The 17,809-nt window shown below is 42.9% G+C and overlaps 1 protein-coding gene across 14 annotated transcripts in view; it reads left to right on the forward strand.

Annotated features, from left to right (window-relative positions):
- Nucleotides 1-17,809, forward strand: part of dlg3 (discs, large homolog 3 (Drosophila)) — a 79,188-nt gene that overhangs the window by 54,326 nt on the left and 7,053 nt on the right. For 8 of the 14 annotated variants that reach the window (XM_013908146.1, XM_013908137.1, XM_005723003.2 and 5 more), the window contains 5 exons: nt 420-564; nt 2,231-2,393; nt 8,781-8,937; nt 9,500-9,602; nt 16,943-17,057. In XM_013908146.1, coding sequence (XP_013763600.1) covers nt 420-564; nt 2,231-2,393; nt 8,781-8,937; nt 9,500-9,602; nt 16,943-17,057 — 683 coding nt within the window. The remainder of the gene's footprint in view (nt 1-419; nt 565-2,230; nt 2,394-8,780; nt 8,938-9,499; nt 9,603-16,942; nt 17,058-17,809) is intronic. The other 6 variants (XM_013908142.1, XM_005723009.2, XM_013908152.1 and 3 more) reach the window with 1 other exon arrangement.

The following is a 17,809-nucleotide window of genomic DNA, read 5'->3' on the forward strand; positions in this document are numbered from 1 at the left end:
ACTGATCAAGAAACATGGCATTATTTCCTGTTCTCTATTGCATTATTGCAAGTGAGCACATTGGTTTAATGTTACCAAACTGCTGGAATAACTTTTGACTGGCAGCATATTTCCTGGGACCTGAATCTTAAAAGAGAAACAGTAAAGAGAGATACAGAGCATCCTTCAAACCTCTACCTACTGCTTTTGACCTCTGTTATCACTGCACGGCACACCAACCTTTCACTTTGCTGTTGAAATGTACTGAAATCTCATAATACCTTCAAGCTATGATTCATTATTGTGTTGGCTGGTGTGATGACTGCTGTGATGCGTGATGTTGTCACAGTGCAGCAGGAGACACAAGGCTTTCAGGTGTTGATACAAAGATTTTTTTTTTCTTCCCCCTCTTCTGATTTCTGGACTATCGTCGCATTCAGGTGAACAACATCGTGCTACAGGATGTGCGTCATGAGGAGGCAGTAGCTGCGCTGAAGAACACCTCCGATATGGTTTACCTCAAGGTGGCCAAGCCGGGACCTGTGCATTTGAACGACATGTATGCCCCACCAGACTACTCCAGCAGTACGTATCTACCTCTTCCTGTTCTTGTAGTCGTACTATAAGTGCAAATTTGCTAATCAATAATCAGCAAGCTCCAAAATTAGAGATGTAAGGTAAAGAGTAATTTTTTTATATGATTTTTTTTTTTAAAGTTTCATCTTTACCAGCGATGTTTTCTGAATTTTTCTGTTGGTTCACTGTTCTCTCCCCAAAACTGCTATGCCCAGACACCCACATAGTGTATGTAGTGAACGCTCGTGCACACAAACACACGCGCACACAGACACACAATCCTTCCCACAGCAACAACAAGCACAGTTCTCTGCCTCCCACTGAGTGTGGATGGTTTCTCACATCCCACCTGCTCATGAGAGCCCACGATCTTGAGCTGCAGCATCTCAAATTTCCACACAACAGTGATTTAGTATTAGATGGGGCTATCGAAGGTTTTGTAAGTTCCGAATGTTTGAAGTCGTCTGCGTTTAAGTTAACTAACCCTTGAATCTAGATGTGGTTCTGGATTTGCAAGTGAAGTAGTTCACTTGCTTTATCACGCTCGGCTAACGCTAAAACTGTAAATTCAGAAGAAGAGGCTTGTTCATGTGTGTGATCTGTCTGCTATGTGCATGCACAAGGAAACAGTTTTTTAGAAAAATGTGGCACATGCCTTCACATATTAGTCAGTGGTAGTTCCCCATTTTGCAACAGACATATAGCAGAAACAATAGATTACATTGTGCGCATAAAAAAGCGAGCCAGCTTATAAAAAATGTCCCAGTGGTACTTTAAAGGAAAACCTGGGTCCTATTTTTGTGGTTTTGGCCACTATTTCTACTCCTAATAATATCATCGTTCTCACCAAGTTAATTGCTAAGCTTTGGGAATGCAGGAAAGAAGTTAATAAGAAGTTAGATGTGGTCAGAAATACAAGCAGTCAGATGATCAGACAAGTTATAAAGAAACAGAGAAGTTAGAAAAACTTGTTTGGAGGCGTATATAATTCAAACTGTCTTATATCGATAAGCTGTACTCCAGAGAGATGGATATAAAGAGTTATGTAGAGAAGGATTATTCCCTTTTACATGGGTCCCCTAATCTGTGGTTGTACTGTACATTCCCAGAAGGTAAATCAATTATGATTTTTCCTCATACATATAGAAAGAGGACATCTTAATTATGGTCATTTTAAACACACAACTCTGGCTATGGGTTGAGCAGCATCACTAACCTACCTTTTTGACCTTGTGTTTGCAAGGGACAGCCAATCAGAAGAAAGCTGGCTTTATGAGAAGCTCTTTTTAGACCATGGGTGAAGTGATTGGCTCCAGTAAAAGATACTTAACAAGGGGATTATTTTGAGCTGTGAATCATGCAAAGCCAGTCTAGTAAGAGTCCAGTAATAAATATATGGAGCTAAAAAACAAGATAACAGTAAGTATTCTAATCTGCTCATGGATTCTTTTTTCCCCAGTTTATTTCATTGTGTTCCCACTTTGGTTCACACAGAGACACAAAAATCATATTTATATTTGGGTGAATATTATCATTATAAAGCAGTGTCTTGGTATGGTAATGAAGCTGTCGTTTAGGAGCTGGTAATATCTGATTAACCAGCTTTATGCAGTTATGTTTTGTGCAGTTCTCCTGTTGCACAGGTGTTGTAATCATTCTTTCTTTCCCCCTACTGGCCTGGCCCTCCCTCCAGCCTTCCCCACCATGGTGGACAACCACGTCAGCCACAACTACATGGGGGGAATGGAACCCAAGCCAGTGTACCCGCCACCCCAAGTCACCCCGTCCAGGTACTCGCCCGTTCCACGCCACATGATGGGGGAGGAAGACTTCACGAGGTACGTTAAAGACCGGCTTCTTCCATGAATGATCCTCCTCCATAACCTGACATTCATAAGGCTGTATAAGCGTAGCTTTGGCTAAGTCTTAGCACAGGTTGTTGGTGGAGATCAGCTGTTGGCCTTTTTTGGTATTCGCTGGTGTAGTTGTATTAAAGAAACACGGTTATAAATTATGTAACTATTTTAATTTAACATGGACCGTATTTTGTTCCCAGTAGCCTCTATTTTGTTGCTTTTGTACAAGCGTTGTTGTGGTGGCTTCAAGGATACACCTGTTTACAGTAGCTTATAGTGTTTGATTAACAAAAGAATCTGCTTAGCTTGCAGTTTTCATCTCATCGAGGCCCCGATGGTGCATACTACTTAATAGCTGGACAGTGTGTGGCAGCTGTGTGCTGAGAGAAGTCTTTTGTCACATCTTATACTTGTTACGAGCGTGTGTTACCCTTTGACCTCCTATCCAAGTACTGGATCAGAAGTAGCATTCATAGAGGGTTGATTGGAGTGTCCCATGAGGCTTTGAGTCAGCTTAACCCACAGCTCTAGGGAAGAGGCTGTATTCCCTCTGTGTGTGTGTGTGTGTGTGTGTGTGTCTGTGTGATTGCATGCGGGTGTCTATGTGTGCTGTCTTACTGGCCGAGTGTTACGTCGCCTTGTAATGTCCTTGTACAAGCTGTCTACATGACTTGTATGTGCATTTTGTCGCATCTTTGTTGGTATGTGTGCTTTATTTGTGTCCTACACTTGTCCCGTTCACTGTGATTCCTGTACCCCACAGCAGGGCTGAACCTATTTACAGTGTCATCCACAAACCTGGGGACAGCAAGGTGCCCCAGGCCCTCTACAGAGGCTTCTGTCCTTCCCCTGCTCCCTTGTGCCAAGGTCCACTCCCCTTCTCTGGCAGGTACTAACCTAGTCCATCATACCTTGCTTAGCTAACCCTCCTCTCTGTAGCTCGGCACTTAGAAAAATGCCAGGGCATATAACCCATCAGGATTACCAGTAGTGTGTTGGGCCACATCTGTGCACATAAATAGCAGTAGAGAAGATTAAGATTAACCAAGGGAGGAGGGAGGAAAGGAGAGCTGGAGGGCGAGGCAGGCGATATTTATGTTGAGAATTCTTTTCGTTTTCTGTCTGCATGTAAATTTTTGCTGAGGCTCTTTCAGTTTATTTGGAACCACTACTTTATCTTTCACAACTTCACAAGAAACAAGCATCGACAGAACACTGAGTAGAGAACAAGTGAAAAGAAAATCTCAATAGTTATTGCCCTTTGTTTCATTTTTTTTTTCTCTTTTTTTTTTCGTTGCCGCTTTTTTTGTGCTTTTCATATTTTAAACGGCCTACTCCCATTCGGTCAATATTTGATTTCCTGCTAATTTGCTCATATGTGCGAATCTCAAACAGTAGTGCTTTGTTCACCGCAGTTTAAAATGGAGTCGTACCTGCTCTTCACAAACACATCACCGCAGGAGTGCAGCCGAAAGGGCTTCACGCTCCCACAAGCTGCTCAATTCCATCTGTCAGGAGGCATTGATAAAACTAAGCCTATATCTCCAGCCAAAGCTACTTTGGCTAGTGCTTACTGCTGAAGACATAATATACATATTATTTATGGCTTGCATTTGGGGTTTTTTCTGTTTGGCATTATCAAATTTGCAAAAGGCCTCCTGGTGTTTGATTTAATTGAATGTTTTTCTTTTTATTTGTTTCTACAGCCACAGTTTTGTCCATTTTCCATCACTTCATGGATGACTGCACTGATGTCTGTGTGTAAACCATTGTTTTTATGTAATTTACCTTTATTGTGTAACATATATGCCTTGCAGTGAGTGCAAAGGAGAGTGACTGTAGTCCTACTCTAACTAAATGCTTGTGGTAAATGTGGTGTTTGAAAGGAAGGGTCGAACTGAAGGCTAGTGTGGATGACAGGAGCGGTGAAATATTTTGCCTGCTTCTCTATGTATGTAAATGTAAACAGAGAGCCTGATCCTGTACAGGGCAGCAGACAGTGCTGCAGCTGTCATGATTCATATGCACGCTGGGAAAACCAGGCCATGCACTCAGGTCTTACCCCTCTCATCACCCGTACTGCCAGCACCAATCACACATGCTTACTGTACGCTGACATGTTTGCTCACAGTGTGCTGTCACACACGAACACACGCGTGCCATGCTTAAAGTGCAGCATGCAATTATGACACTGACACATGCCATACCTGTGCATATCGATCAAGAACACCGGACACTTTGTAAGCCAACTGTGCAAGTGAGAGCAGCCAGCATATGGTGACCGTGCATGCATTTGGGTATCAGAATCAAAAGCCATTTTCTCTGAGGACATCATGAGTGACAAACCACTCGATCTCATCATTCTCGTCATTCTACTCCATTGGGCACAGGACAGACACCTCTTTCCAATCCCCAAAGCTTCCTCATTGGCTCCAAACACGAAGGGTTATTTTAGATGGATGCTATAGTAGGCACAGGCTTCCACAGAAGTAGAGCAGACTTGTTGTGAGGAATGAGTCAGAGCTTATATCGGCCTTCTGCCCATCTGCACATCCCCCTCAGTGGTGTCATCGCAGACACGTCCCCGACACCCCCTTCTCCATCTGATATTACCCCCCTTTCTGGAGATATGTTATATTATATGGTGTAATCAGACGATCCTTTAAATCCTTGTTTCCGTCCACAATGGACTCAAGAAAAGATTAGTATGCATGTTTGGTGTAAACATACATCTGCATGCAGTCTTGACAGGGCGCAAGATGACTAAACAAGCAACAACCCTCTACTAGCCCTGTCAGGCTTTACTGCAGATGCAAATTACTGTGCAAACATTTTAGGCATTTTACATGTTTAGAGGCATTTGATCAACACTAAATTTATCCTACATTTTGATAAAGACGCCAAACATAAAGTGAGAGTAATATTAACAAGAAAAGGGGGAAAAAAGCATCTTCAGCAACAAGAAGAACAAGGAGTCCTGTAACAGATGGCGTGGCCTGACAAAGCCCTGTTCTCAACATCATTGAGTCAGTCTGGGATCACACGAAGAGACAGAAGGCACTAAGACAGTCTAAATACACAAAACTGCAAGAAAGTTTTCAAAGTTGCTGAAAGAACATTGAAAAAGTATGTGCAAGTGTACCTAGGAGAATTGGTGCTATAGTCCCACCAAATATTTTGATTTAGTTTTTCAGCTTAAGGACTTCTGTGTAAAGTTAATAAGGAAACAAAAACTTTATGGCATGATTTTGAAATGCATTCTCACTTTTAGTTTGCATGTTTTCCCCGTACTGTATGCAACAATGCCTCCTGCTTCGGCCTCTTTGTTTAGTCACAGCCTGTGTAAATACAGAAGCCTTAGTACTGTCGAAGCAGCTGAGCTAATCAGTAACATTATGTGTCTCTTGCACACATGGAAACACAACCTTTGACTGTTTTGTTTTCTTCAAGAATCTGGATAACACAATGACCTTTAGTTTGCGAGTTAAATGAAGGGTTTAGAATTAAAAGAACCACAGCAGATTCAGCTGAGTTCCCAACTTAGGTGTTATTCATTTATTACTCAGATTTTATTCTTAGTCACGGTGAGAAGCACGGAGAATGAACAGTCTATCACCTTAGCAATGAATAAATATTTTCCTGTCAAATTAAAGGAAAAGAGCAGCCCCCGAAAAAGAAGGGGGTGGACACTGAAAAATCTATGGGTAAAATTTAGACAATGAAAAAGAAGAGGGAAGATGGTGCGTCCCCGTGAACACTCGCTGATGTAATCTGTTTTGGAGATGGGGAGAGATAAAGTGCTGCAATAGGTAGTGTCTGTCTGTGGAGAAAATGGCATCCATCTGCAGTGTCCACCATTAATCAGCCAAGCAGAGCCAATTACTTGGCTGAGTTCAGGGCAGCATGACCTGCTGAACCCTGCAGCCCAGATATCCATTCAGAGCTTTAGGACTGCACTGCAACCGCCTCAGCCAGAAAAGTGAAGCACAGAGGGATAATATAGCGAGGGGAGGGGAGGGGAGGGTGGTTTCTGAATTAAAGAAACCGCTGGGCAGAGACAAGAGGGTTTTTGCTGCTCAATACCTGTTTACATTCCTGGCATGGATGAAAAAGGCGGAGGGGTGGGAGGGAGTTGGGATGGGATGGGGGGAGCAGGTCTTGTGATAGAAAGGGAGGACTTGATCCCTGCATTTTTAAAATGTAGGAATTCACTCCCATTTTCCATGTAACTGACCAAGCACTTCACATCCTATGGACAAGCAACACACACAAGCACACACACATACCTCCTTGGAGGGCAGCAGCAGCAACTGTTAAGAAAAGCACCTGTCAAAAGTCTTCCACAGACTATGAGGGCGTCAAATCAAAGGCCTAAAAGTCATGAAAGTCAGTCCATGAGCTCCTCTTTGGTTTACTCTGACAAATTAGCAAGGAGCTTCTGGGAATATATCTGCCTAGTGTCCAGAGGGCCAGGCTGACAGACAGGAATGCTGGTGTGCTGGACTGGAGGGGGGCCGAACCTTCAAGAGCATCACAGCAGAAACGAGGGGATTGCTTGAAAGAGGATCAAACGTGGACAATCTCTAGTCCATCCAAATTATTCCAGGTGCGAGACAAGAGTGTTTGGTTTTGGTTTTTGCTTCTTCCTGTAGAATGGAAGAGGTTTTTTTGTTTGCTTAGGACTGCTAGGGTTAAATGTGTTGCCTTACTAGTGATAGGGAGCGAGCAACTGTCACAGCCCGAAGAGGAGCTGTTTCCCATCACATCACACAAGAATGAGATAGGGAACACAAGGCCCAGATCCCAGGAGTTTCTAATTCTGTATTCCACTTCACTGCGGAAGGCCAGACAGGAAGAGGGGTCGGGGAGTAATGCTGCGCTGAGCTGAGCAATGTGGCATAGCGAACATGTTCACGGTCAACATCTCATCTTCCATGTCGCTGGTGAGGAGCCTGCCTGAACGCACAGTTAGGAAATGCTCTTTCAGAAGTAAGCACCGGCTCTGGATCCTCAGGTAACCATGGAGATCTGTGTGCCTTGTCAAGCTGAGATGAATTAGCTTAGCTGGTTATTTTAGGCTTGACTTGTGTGAAGGCGAGTGAGTTGTTTTAGCATATTCAAAGGCAATTATCACTTTGCTACATTATGCTCCAAGTTTTATCCACAGCCTTTTAGAATTAGCTATGTTATGAGTCTCATCAGCACAGTCATATAATCTCTTTACCAGAATCTTTTTTTGTAAGCACATTGCTTGTAAGGAGTCTACTATATGGATATTGATCTATCTTGTGTGATGCTCTTAGCATCTCTGCAAAGTTCACTTCATTTAAAATGCATAGCAGTCTTTCTTTAAGCACGATGTTACTATCCAGGAGTCTCCAGCATTTTTCCAGTTGCTCATGGGTATGATTCTGAAAGTCTGGAATGCTGCCTCTGCTGCCATCAATGGGAAAATGGTCTTAGCAGCGACTTTGAGCGCAGCCATTAGGGATGGAGCAGGAATTGTTCCTGTCGACCGCAGGCTGAGTACTGCGAGAGAAAACCACTAATGGGAACCATGCAGTGTTTTCTGTTGAGAAAGGAAACTGCATTTTGCGTGCATGCATGTGTGTTTATGTGTTCATCTGTATAGAAAATCTGCGCGAGCGTGCGTGCGCGGCATGTGTGCGTGAAAGAGTGAGAGAGAGTCGACTGTTGGGCTTCCTAGAGTGTGTGTGGGTGTGTTTGCATTTGTGTGAAGTGTGTTCTCAGAGGGCTTTTGCCTGGACCGTAGCAGCGGTTTGGCCTCTCTAGCATCTTAAAACTGAGGCGGTCTGAATAGCCTCCTGGAGGATGAGTCATAGTGGGTAAAGCTAAAGCAGAGCTTCAGCAGGTCTGTCGAGCAGGAGGCGGCTCATTGTACATTGATACGAGTGGGTGTTTAAGTGTTGACACGTGTGTACATTTCCATAAGATGTAGCCAATAGATAACAGGCATTTGGACCCAATCATGTTCCTGCTTGTTTTATTGTAATGAGTTAACAGTGTTGTGCATGGTTTTTATGCATGGTTATTATATGGTTAATCATCGTTTTCTACCAGCGAGTGGTGTCCTGAACATAAATCGTTTAAATGTTCTATTTAAAGTTCTCAGATTCAAGTATATAAACAGAGTGAGCCTACAATAAACCATCTGCAGGCCTGCTGCATGTAGCTGCCTAAACTGGACACACTTGACATTTTGGGATCATTGACATAACAAACTAGTCTCTGTACTCTCTGTTCATGCTAATTCTATTCCAGTTTTGGCCACGTCTCTTTTAAATTTGGCCTCTTTTTATACACTCTATGTCCCACCCTTCACCCTGACACCGCCACTCTATTTGACAGAGAGCCAAGGAAGGTGGTGCTACACAAGGGCTCTACTGGTCTGGGCTTCAACATTGTTGGCGGGGAGGATGGAGAAGGGATCTTCGTCTCCTTCATCCTGGCTGGAGGCCCGGCTGACCTGAGCGGGGAGCTGAGGAGGGGCGACAGGATTCTCTCAGTTAGTATTTTTAGCTTCAAGCTTTCTGTTTACCCACGTCAACAACTAAAACAAGTCTGAAGCAGAGGGGTTTTCAGCAAACTCCTGCTGTCAGAATAATGATGATAACATTAAGGAGGGACTCTGTTTAGAAAGCCAGCAAATATCTGCCTCACAAATGTCCTTGAGCAAGACATTAAATCCAAATGGACTCTTAGGGAGCTTAGCTGCCCTCTGCCCTGAAGTCTGTGTTTGACTGGTTTATTTTCAGCTTGCTTTTAATCTGGCAGCATATTACATCATGTATGGAAAAAATGAGTCAGTCAGAAAAGATAACTAATGACTCATCAGCTGACATCATTAAAAAATTGTACATTTTCATACTTGTTTACTAATTTTATTGAGTAACTCGGTTTATTATTAGTAAGTCTTGAAACCATCTATTTTGAGCATTGCTACATTTGTTTTTCTGTATAGGTCTCAAGGATCACATGATTCCAGCCATCTTAAAAATCTAACCAGTTTTCTTACCAAATGTCCCCTTTTTGCTTTTTAAAATTGTATTTATTTAATTTTTAAACAGGTGAATGGTGTGAATCTAAGGAATGCCACACATGAGCAGGCAGCTGCAGCACTGAAGAGAGCTGGGCAGACCGTTACCATCATTGCTCAATACAGGCCTGAAGGTAAGACCCTACAATCTCATGTAATGTGTGAATATGTCATTGTACCAAGACGGGGCTTACATTGAAATCAAATAAGTCATTCAGGTTATCTTGCTCCTATTCCTGTGAAAATGGTGATGCCTCGGAGTTTATATTAAGTCAAATGCAATGTGCTTATTTATGTGAAATGACTAATTAAAAAATAAAATGAAATCAAGGCACCATAAGTGCAAATATTTGTATCCTTAACCGTGACTGGAGAGCTCAAACATTCGACCGCTCTAAAGTTCAGAGGGCGGATATCCTTGATAAGGTCATCTCGGGCAAACAGCTCTCGCTGTGAGCACAGAAACCCCATCCACCTGCTGTTCAAACCTTCTGTTTGATAGCACCAGCCAATTAGAAAAAAGTTGCAGCCTTGTAGCAAGATCCAGTATAAATATTCCTCCCCTAAACCTTTGATATCATGATTGGCGGTCCTCGCTAATGCAATTGAACTAGAGTACTGATTTGAATACATGTTGGGGTCTTTTGTTTTAGTCTGTTTTGTGGTGCGACAGTGAAGAGATGACAGGAAAGCTGAGAGAAAGACCAATATAGGGCATGGCCTCTGCAATAGCCTTACAGCATAACACTCACTTGCTGTATCCAGTGAGCTAATCCAGCCCCTGAACTACAGTACTTGTAATCTGATAATGTTCAACTCCACTTTATGAGAGCAACCAGTTTTAGAAGGTAATTCAACCACTTACTGCACTTTAATGTGGATGCAAATATTGCTACTTTCTCTTTGGTAATTATTATTTTGCAGATTATAAAATTTAAATGTGCTAATAAATTTTATTATGTGGTATTATAGATAATCAGCTCCCGTAGGAACATCAAAGTGATACACAAAGAATGAATAATTATAATTATATTGTACCATGAGATGTTTTACTTTAATTTTTTTTCCTTTTTTCCTTTTTCCTTTTTCTTTTTTTCCTTTTTTTTTCCCTTTTTGTTTTACTTTAATTTAAGGATTAAGCTTAAGAAAAGATAAGATAACCTTTATTAGTCCCACACGTGGGAAATTTGTTTTGTCACAGCAGGAAGTGGACAGTGCAAAAGTTATGAGGCAAAAATTAGAATACAATAAGAATAAATACAGTACACAACTGTACAGAATAGAATAAAAAAATACTATATACAGTAGAATAAAATAAATATACAATAAGATAAAAATAGAATACAAATACAAATAAACTGAGTAAAAATACAACGATGACAGAAAGGATTATTGCACTTAGTATTATTGCATATGTATGGATGTGTGTGCTTGATCAGTTAAAGTCTTTAAAGTCTTAAAAAGCTTGTGACTTGTGCTGTAGTAAGGAGTCTAAACATTTGTTTTGCAAAACAGTTATTCAATATAAAATGTTTCAGTTGTGGTGCAGCGTAAAGATGTGCCATAATGTTTCTTCCATTATGTTTATTTCTTTTCAAATATTCCGATTTCCTGTGGTCCAGGCATGTCTTGTACTTTCCCACCTCCTCTTCTAGTGCACTGGAGGATTGCATTGTGGGAAATGTAGGAACGATTGTTTTGAGACTCACAGCATTTAGCGAAAATCACGATATCTCGGCTTCGTGTGTTTTGGTTCTTTTTCTACATGTCTCTCGCAAGCCCAGCTTTATAACAATGTTGATTAAATATCTATTTAATGGTGCAATCGGGTTTACCTGGTGCCGCGGCCCATGCGCACTCAGATCGTGCTGCAAACGAGGGCAGCGCAGCGGATAGGCCGGCTTTCAGCGAGTATTCGGTCGGGGGCGGCTCTTGTGGCAGCAGCAGCCCGAAGTGTTGAGCCAACTGCAAGGCGGGCAAACGAAACCGCTGTTGTCCTTCCCTGTTCAAACTCTGGGCTGTCTGTACACACAGACCCGCACAGCGATGGAAAGAGGCGACTAAGCGGAAAGTTGCTAGCTCCGCTTCCATTTCGACACCAGAGGGGGGGAAACCTTTAACGCACCCGAAGTGAAGAGGTGGAAAGCGGCAAACTTTTATGTCTACCAGCCAGTACGGGCGATGATGGGGGATGGGCTTGGATACAACAGCAGAAGAGCAGAAGCCGCATGAACTCCCTAATGGCTGGATGAAGAAACTACCGGCAGCCACAGCGAGATTATAGCCAGAGTTTTCTCCAGCGAAGGTGAGACGAAGGTCGAAGGTGTCGGCAAACACCGACGGGGTTGAAAAGCGAACAAAGAGAGTGAGTTACATTGTAGAACATGTTTGTGTTGGTTGCCAGTACGGCCCGTAGTTTGCTGCTCTTCGCCTGTACTTTGACTCCTGAAGGACAAAGTAAAGTGTGAGCTCTTCATTCATAAGCCACGAGGAAGCCTTGGTGCGATATTATACCTGCTCTCATTAATATCAGTCTTAAGATGAATTCGTTACAGTGGCAAACATGTGATCGCCTCACCCATACTGTGGTTAACATAAGTATGTCTACGCTAAACTGCTGCCATTACCTGGACTCCATTGACGACTTTTCACCGCTTTTTACTCCATGTAAAACCTACTTGGAGGTAGGTGAAGTCGCTTTAGGTTGTAATTAATACCCCAAAGAGAGATTTCATCCAGCATTTGCTTTACTGTTCTTATGTAACCTAAACCTATAGGTGGGGGCACAGAGGTGTGGTCAAACAGGTGTGTGTGTCAGTTTTGCGACTTCACCTGCGCATTACGACTTTCTGACCAGAGGTCCCTTTTCCAAGCTGACAAAAGCAGAATTCACGTGTTGCCCTTATTTCCAACATTAGCAGACGATTCAAAAAAAATGGCACCACTCCTTCTTTTTAATGCTGAATTAAAGCTTTGATTGTGGCTGTATTTCTTAGTGCTTCAGTCATTCTCTGTAAGTGTACTTGAACAGGCTGCACTTCATACTGCAGCAACAATGGGGAGGATATTGCGAGCTTTATGTCTATATGTCTTTTCAGGTTGGACTATGACAGGAATGTGACGGGGCATAAGTCGTAGCATGCTCGCTCCATACTTCGTTGTCTTTCAATAAAACATCAGCCTGAACTGTCCAGTAACTCTCCAAGGCCACTGAAACCGAGTCGGAGTGGGATCTGTGAGTTAGATTGGGGTTAAAGTCTATGAAAAGCTCAGACTGAGATCAAAAACCGATAAAAGTGCGGTGTTGGGTTTCTTCCCTGTGAGTTTATGTTGTCTCGCATGTCGGGTCATTCAGGCAGCTTCTTGAATAATGATGTGGTTAGAAGAGAAGAAGCTTTGTTTTTCATACCAAATCTTGCTTTCAGTTCTGTGCCCCCTTTGTGACTCAGTGATAGACAATTATCTGTTTGTATACAGTTTTAAACTACTCCAAACGAACAAGTCGAGTGCTGGCAAATGATTGACTTCCTGTATCCCCTCTGGTGACCTGAGATCTGTTTTCAGTAATTCTGCTGGCATCCTAAAGGGGGGTGTGTATGTGTATGTGTGTGAGACATGATGTTCATTTGAGTTTGGAGCAGGAGGAACCCCCAGTGAGCAGTACAAGGACAGTCAATCTGGGGGGGAAGTGGAGAGAGTGAGAGCTAGTCTGTGCCAGGCAAAATGCCTGGAGTATACTCTGTGGTGCTGGGGCCTGAGCATCCATGGGCCTGTGATCGAAGGCCAACACTGAAACTACAAGAAGCCACAATGGGGCACACAAGCTGTGGTGGGAGGGCCCCCAACTCTCAGTGGCTTTCTGGAGCACTGCCAGGCCTTTAACTCACATTAAGCGATGGAAGTGAAGGGTGTATATCCACACACTGCTGCCCTGCCCCGACATCAATGAGTGTAATTACTCCAGAATCTTTGCATTTAAGGAGTGGGAGGAGGGCCGTGAAGGAAATGTTACCCTCCGAGCACCCTCATTTAAACTCACAAGTGTGCATTATGGGCTTTTGTAGGAAAATTTTAGGCAGGGTCTACATGTACCTTCCACGCTGTAATATCGGGGAAAGGGGGCGTGCGCGTTCACTGGCCCGACTATTCCTGTCAACATAACGCACACTCACATTACAAGTACATGCTTGCTGTGTTGCATAACTGGATCAAAAGCGAAGCGACCGTCCCCCAAAATAAAAAAGCTGTTCGACTAATGAGGACACGCAGTGGGAGTGAGAGGTGCAGAATAGTCCCAGTTTCTATTAGCTGTGTCTCTCTTTTTTTTAATCTATTTTTCCCCTGTGGGTCACTCCTAAAAATACAGGCTACCTCATGAGTATTAATCGCTTTAAGAAACCAGGATTTAACATTTATAATTTTGGGCTAAAGATGGGCTTGTGAGCAGAGATGTCACTGAATGATTTATGTTGGATTGATCCCCTGCAAGAGCTGGGCTGGTCTTGAATGTCTCAATCAATAACCTGACTTGTTCTTAACCGGACAGATATAGCTGTTCTTAAATGAAGAGTCTTATCAGATAATTGTGGATTGTTTCTGTTTTTCTGAAAGTATTTCCTGTTAGAGAGGCTGCAGATTGTTTCTTTGGTAATGTTTGATGTAGCCAGTGGAAATGAAAGAGCTCTTGTTTTTTCTTTTATGCTTTGTCGGTCATTTGTTAAATAGCACGTGTCCGAGAAACAGCAGGAGAAGCTATTTTGAGTGATGACATTATTATTTTTTTTTAAGCTTGTGACTCAGTTGCTTTTACAGTTTACAGGTGTTTATTTAATGCCTTAGTCAAATACCGGATTGATTTCTACTGCTCAAATTACCTTGACATGATGACATCAAGGTAACATTTTAACCCCCTCCCCCCTAAAACATGTGGGTAGACTGTCTCTTGGGCTGATTATTAACATGGCTAGCACACAGTTATAAATTGCTTTGATTTGCATCTCTACTTGTGAGTGATCACATGCTTAAATGCTGTTGTTATGGGAGATTTGAGCTTGTTCTCATTTGTATTAGATTTTCATCTGATATCCAGACTGTCAAGCCGCGCTGATGAAAGATTTGTTTGCGTTACTGTAGCTCCACGTGCTTGGTATTTCAGGCAGGACTAACGATCAATACAGGGCTGAGGTTTCACTACAGTGGTGGTGTTCTCCTGTGGTGATGTTGTGGAAGGTTTGTGACCTTCATTCAGCACCATCACAGCCTGCTCTTTTTGTTTGTTTGTTTTAAAGGGGGAGCTATAATGCTTTTCCTTATTTTACATATAAAAGGTATGCTGATATTAATGGTCAGTGCTCTTAATAAACAGGAGTAGAGGCCAACACATCGAAACTCTTGATTCCATGTTTTTTTTTCTATGACTTTGCTTTGATGTCAGTGAAAGCAGATATTCCTGTTATGATGGTCTCATACCTACAGCTCTGGCTATGAGCACTGAAGCCCCGCCCACTGTCTGTTTAGACCTTCTGTTAGCGAGGGGCAGCCAATCTAAAGGCTCGTGAATCATTCTGCTGGAGGTTAAAATAGGAGCTAATAGGTTCTCTTTCAAATGTGTACCAGGTTAAACTTCCCTTATTGTTTTATATGACCTGACTCCAAAATTGCCGGAAATTAGTTTTTTTGCACAAGTTGATTATAGCTAGTGTTTTTCTTTCCCCTGTCAGTTACAGTCACTGGGTTGTGCTGTACACCGATTTACTGCAGAATTCATGTATTCTGGTGTCACCATTATCAAGAAGGTGTGCCAGCAAATTGTAGTTATCTTATAGTTCCCACCCCATCTTCCCCCAGAGGCTTAAAACTGATTGTAGTTCTGCTCCTCTTCAGTGCTCACTGAACTTAAATGAATCATTTTGCTGTTAGGAATTTGATCAAGCTAATCGTTTAGCTTTGTCTAATGTGCACTTGCCCTGAGTTGCTGGTACAGTTCTCAGGTTGGTGGCATTGTAAAGCAGGTCTCTCTGTATTTAGCTACTCTTTGTCTTCTCCCTCGGCCCCTCCTTCCCCAAGCTGCAGCTTCTTGTGCTGCTTTTCTCTCCTCTCTCCTGTGCCTGAAAGCCAAGTGGACTAGTCTGAATGGCTGTTTCCGTGTGCGCTGTCCCTGTTCTAGGAGTGCTACACTGTTGCTGTTGGTTACAGGCAGTCAGGCGGTGTCTGGTTACCTCACCTTGCAGCGTCACTCTGTTGTATCGTTAACCCTTTGAGCAGAGATCAGGGTGGAGCGCTGTCACCGGGCCTGGGCCGGATCCATGTTTGCTTTGAAAATCCTTTTGGTTTCGGCAGGGGGTTATAGATCAGCAACCTGAAGCTTGTTTTTGCACCTGCTCAGAATTTTTCCCGCGAGCTTGGACTAACTAAATCATCTTTGTAGGCGTAGGTGTTTGTTTTTCAAGGCTGCTTCCAGGCTTGTTTGACAGAATATGGACTTTGATCTCTTGTTGTTCAAATTGCAGGAAGTGTTGCCAGCTATTGATGATTAAGCTGTGAGGTACCCCTGCGGGCATGCCAGTCAACTCGATATGTGGAATAAATTTGGATGAGATTCTTTTCCGCTGGTTCTTTCATAGGTTAATTAATATTAGGGCATAGATGTGTCATCGTTACAGCAATATTCCATCTCATCACATGGCAGTAATAATTTGATTCAGTTGCGTACAGCTACATTCATGAGGATATGCAAGCTGTGCGACATGAAACCATTGGAGTAGAGGAAACATTTAAATGACAAAATTGCTTGTTCACAGTGCTGTCTTTATACTGCTCCAGCACATCCTTTGTGTGATCACATGAGCACCTTAGCCTACTTGTTTTTCTGGATGCATCTGCTGTTCTGTTTATCTGGCAGTGTGCTGCATGGTGCGGTGGCCTTGCTCGTTCCAGCAGCCCGGCCCCAGAGCTCGCTGTGCACAGCAGGCTAATGAGAGCTTTCTTAATGAGCAGGTCCAGGTGGATTCATACATCATCCCTGTGCTCCTGAGCAGCAACTGGATTTACACACCTATGACAAATGGTCATGCATTTGAAATTGTTGGAGGCCTTCGCTTTTTTTAACCACACTAAAGAGCCTGTGTTGAACCTAATTAATCCCTGTAATTAATCACCTGACATGAAAGATGACTGGATGTGTGAGGCAGATCTGTGATAAACCATCAGTTCCTGGGGTCATTAATCAGCCTAAGGATTCGCTCAACCTTTCCTCTCTTTACTGTAGCTCACTGCAGCGCTGGCTGAGGCACAGCTCTCCAATTATACCGTAGTGAAACAAGAAGGCAGAGGCCAATGCTCCCGTTTGGTCTTTTTACTCAAGATCGAATGCACCAAGTTAACTTTGAGCGCATTAACCGTAAAACTTCAAAGGGAAAGTTTATTCTCCAGAACCCGCCGCTGACACAGTTTTTGTTTGTTTCTCGCTACGCAGAGTATAGTCGCTTTGAGTCCAAGATCCACGACCTGAGGGAGCAGATGATGAACAGCAGCATGAGCTCAGGATCAGGCTCCCTGCGCACTAGTGAGAAGCGCTCCCTATATGTCAGGTAAAGTCGGCACACCCACCCACACACACACACACATACTCATGTTTGTACTCACAACATGCAATTCTAAGATCTCACTATTGCATAACAAACCTCAGCTCGTCTGCAGGGGAAGATGAAGCCCAAACACACGTGTTGTTAAAATCGGCCACACTGTTAGACAGTAGCAGCACGACATAAATGTCATAGATCACATGTTACAATATTATTTTTTATGCTAAGCATTTCGCGTGACATCATTTAATTCAGGCTACTGGGTTCACACTATTCATCACCAGCTAAAGAAAGATGAACAGACGTTCCCTGTTGTTGTTTTGATGCCTGCTATGACAATGACTTTGTTTAATGTCGACTGACAGGGGAGCTTGTTGAGATGACCTGTGTTATGACACTTTGGGCAAGTTGCCAAACTGGATTGAGGCTCATTTAGGAATTGAAACAGGTGGCAACCTTCTGTTCATATAAATGCATTGAGTCGCAGGGCTCAAGGTGAAAGGACCGTGTGATGCAACGCCGCAGTCAAAAATGCTTCCCCATATTTCTGCTGAAGCATTAATTCATTTCACTTTACCCTTTCGGTTCTGACGGCCAAGCCGCCTCTTCAGTTGTTTTTAACTATCAGAATATTAAAGTTACTCCTGAAAGTAGCTCGGATCTTATCGGGATGTCTCAGAAGGTATATAAGTGTTATTACGTTGGAGGCCTGCTATGGTCAGAGGAGTATCGTGAGAAATGCCTCTCATATACACTGA

Source organism: Pundamilia nyererei, unplaced genomic scaffold, assembly GCF_000239375.1.
Source record: "Pundamilia nyererei isolate P.nyererei 1_Seehausen unplaced genomic scaffold, PunNye1.0 scaffold00008, whole genome shotgun sequence".
NCBI lineage: Eukaryota > Metazoa > Chordata > Actinopteri > Cichliformes > Cichlidae > Pundamilia > Pundamilia nyererei.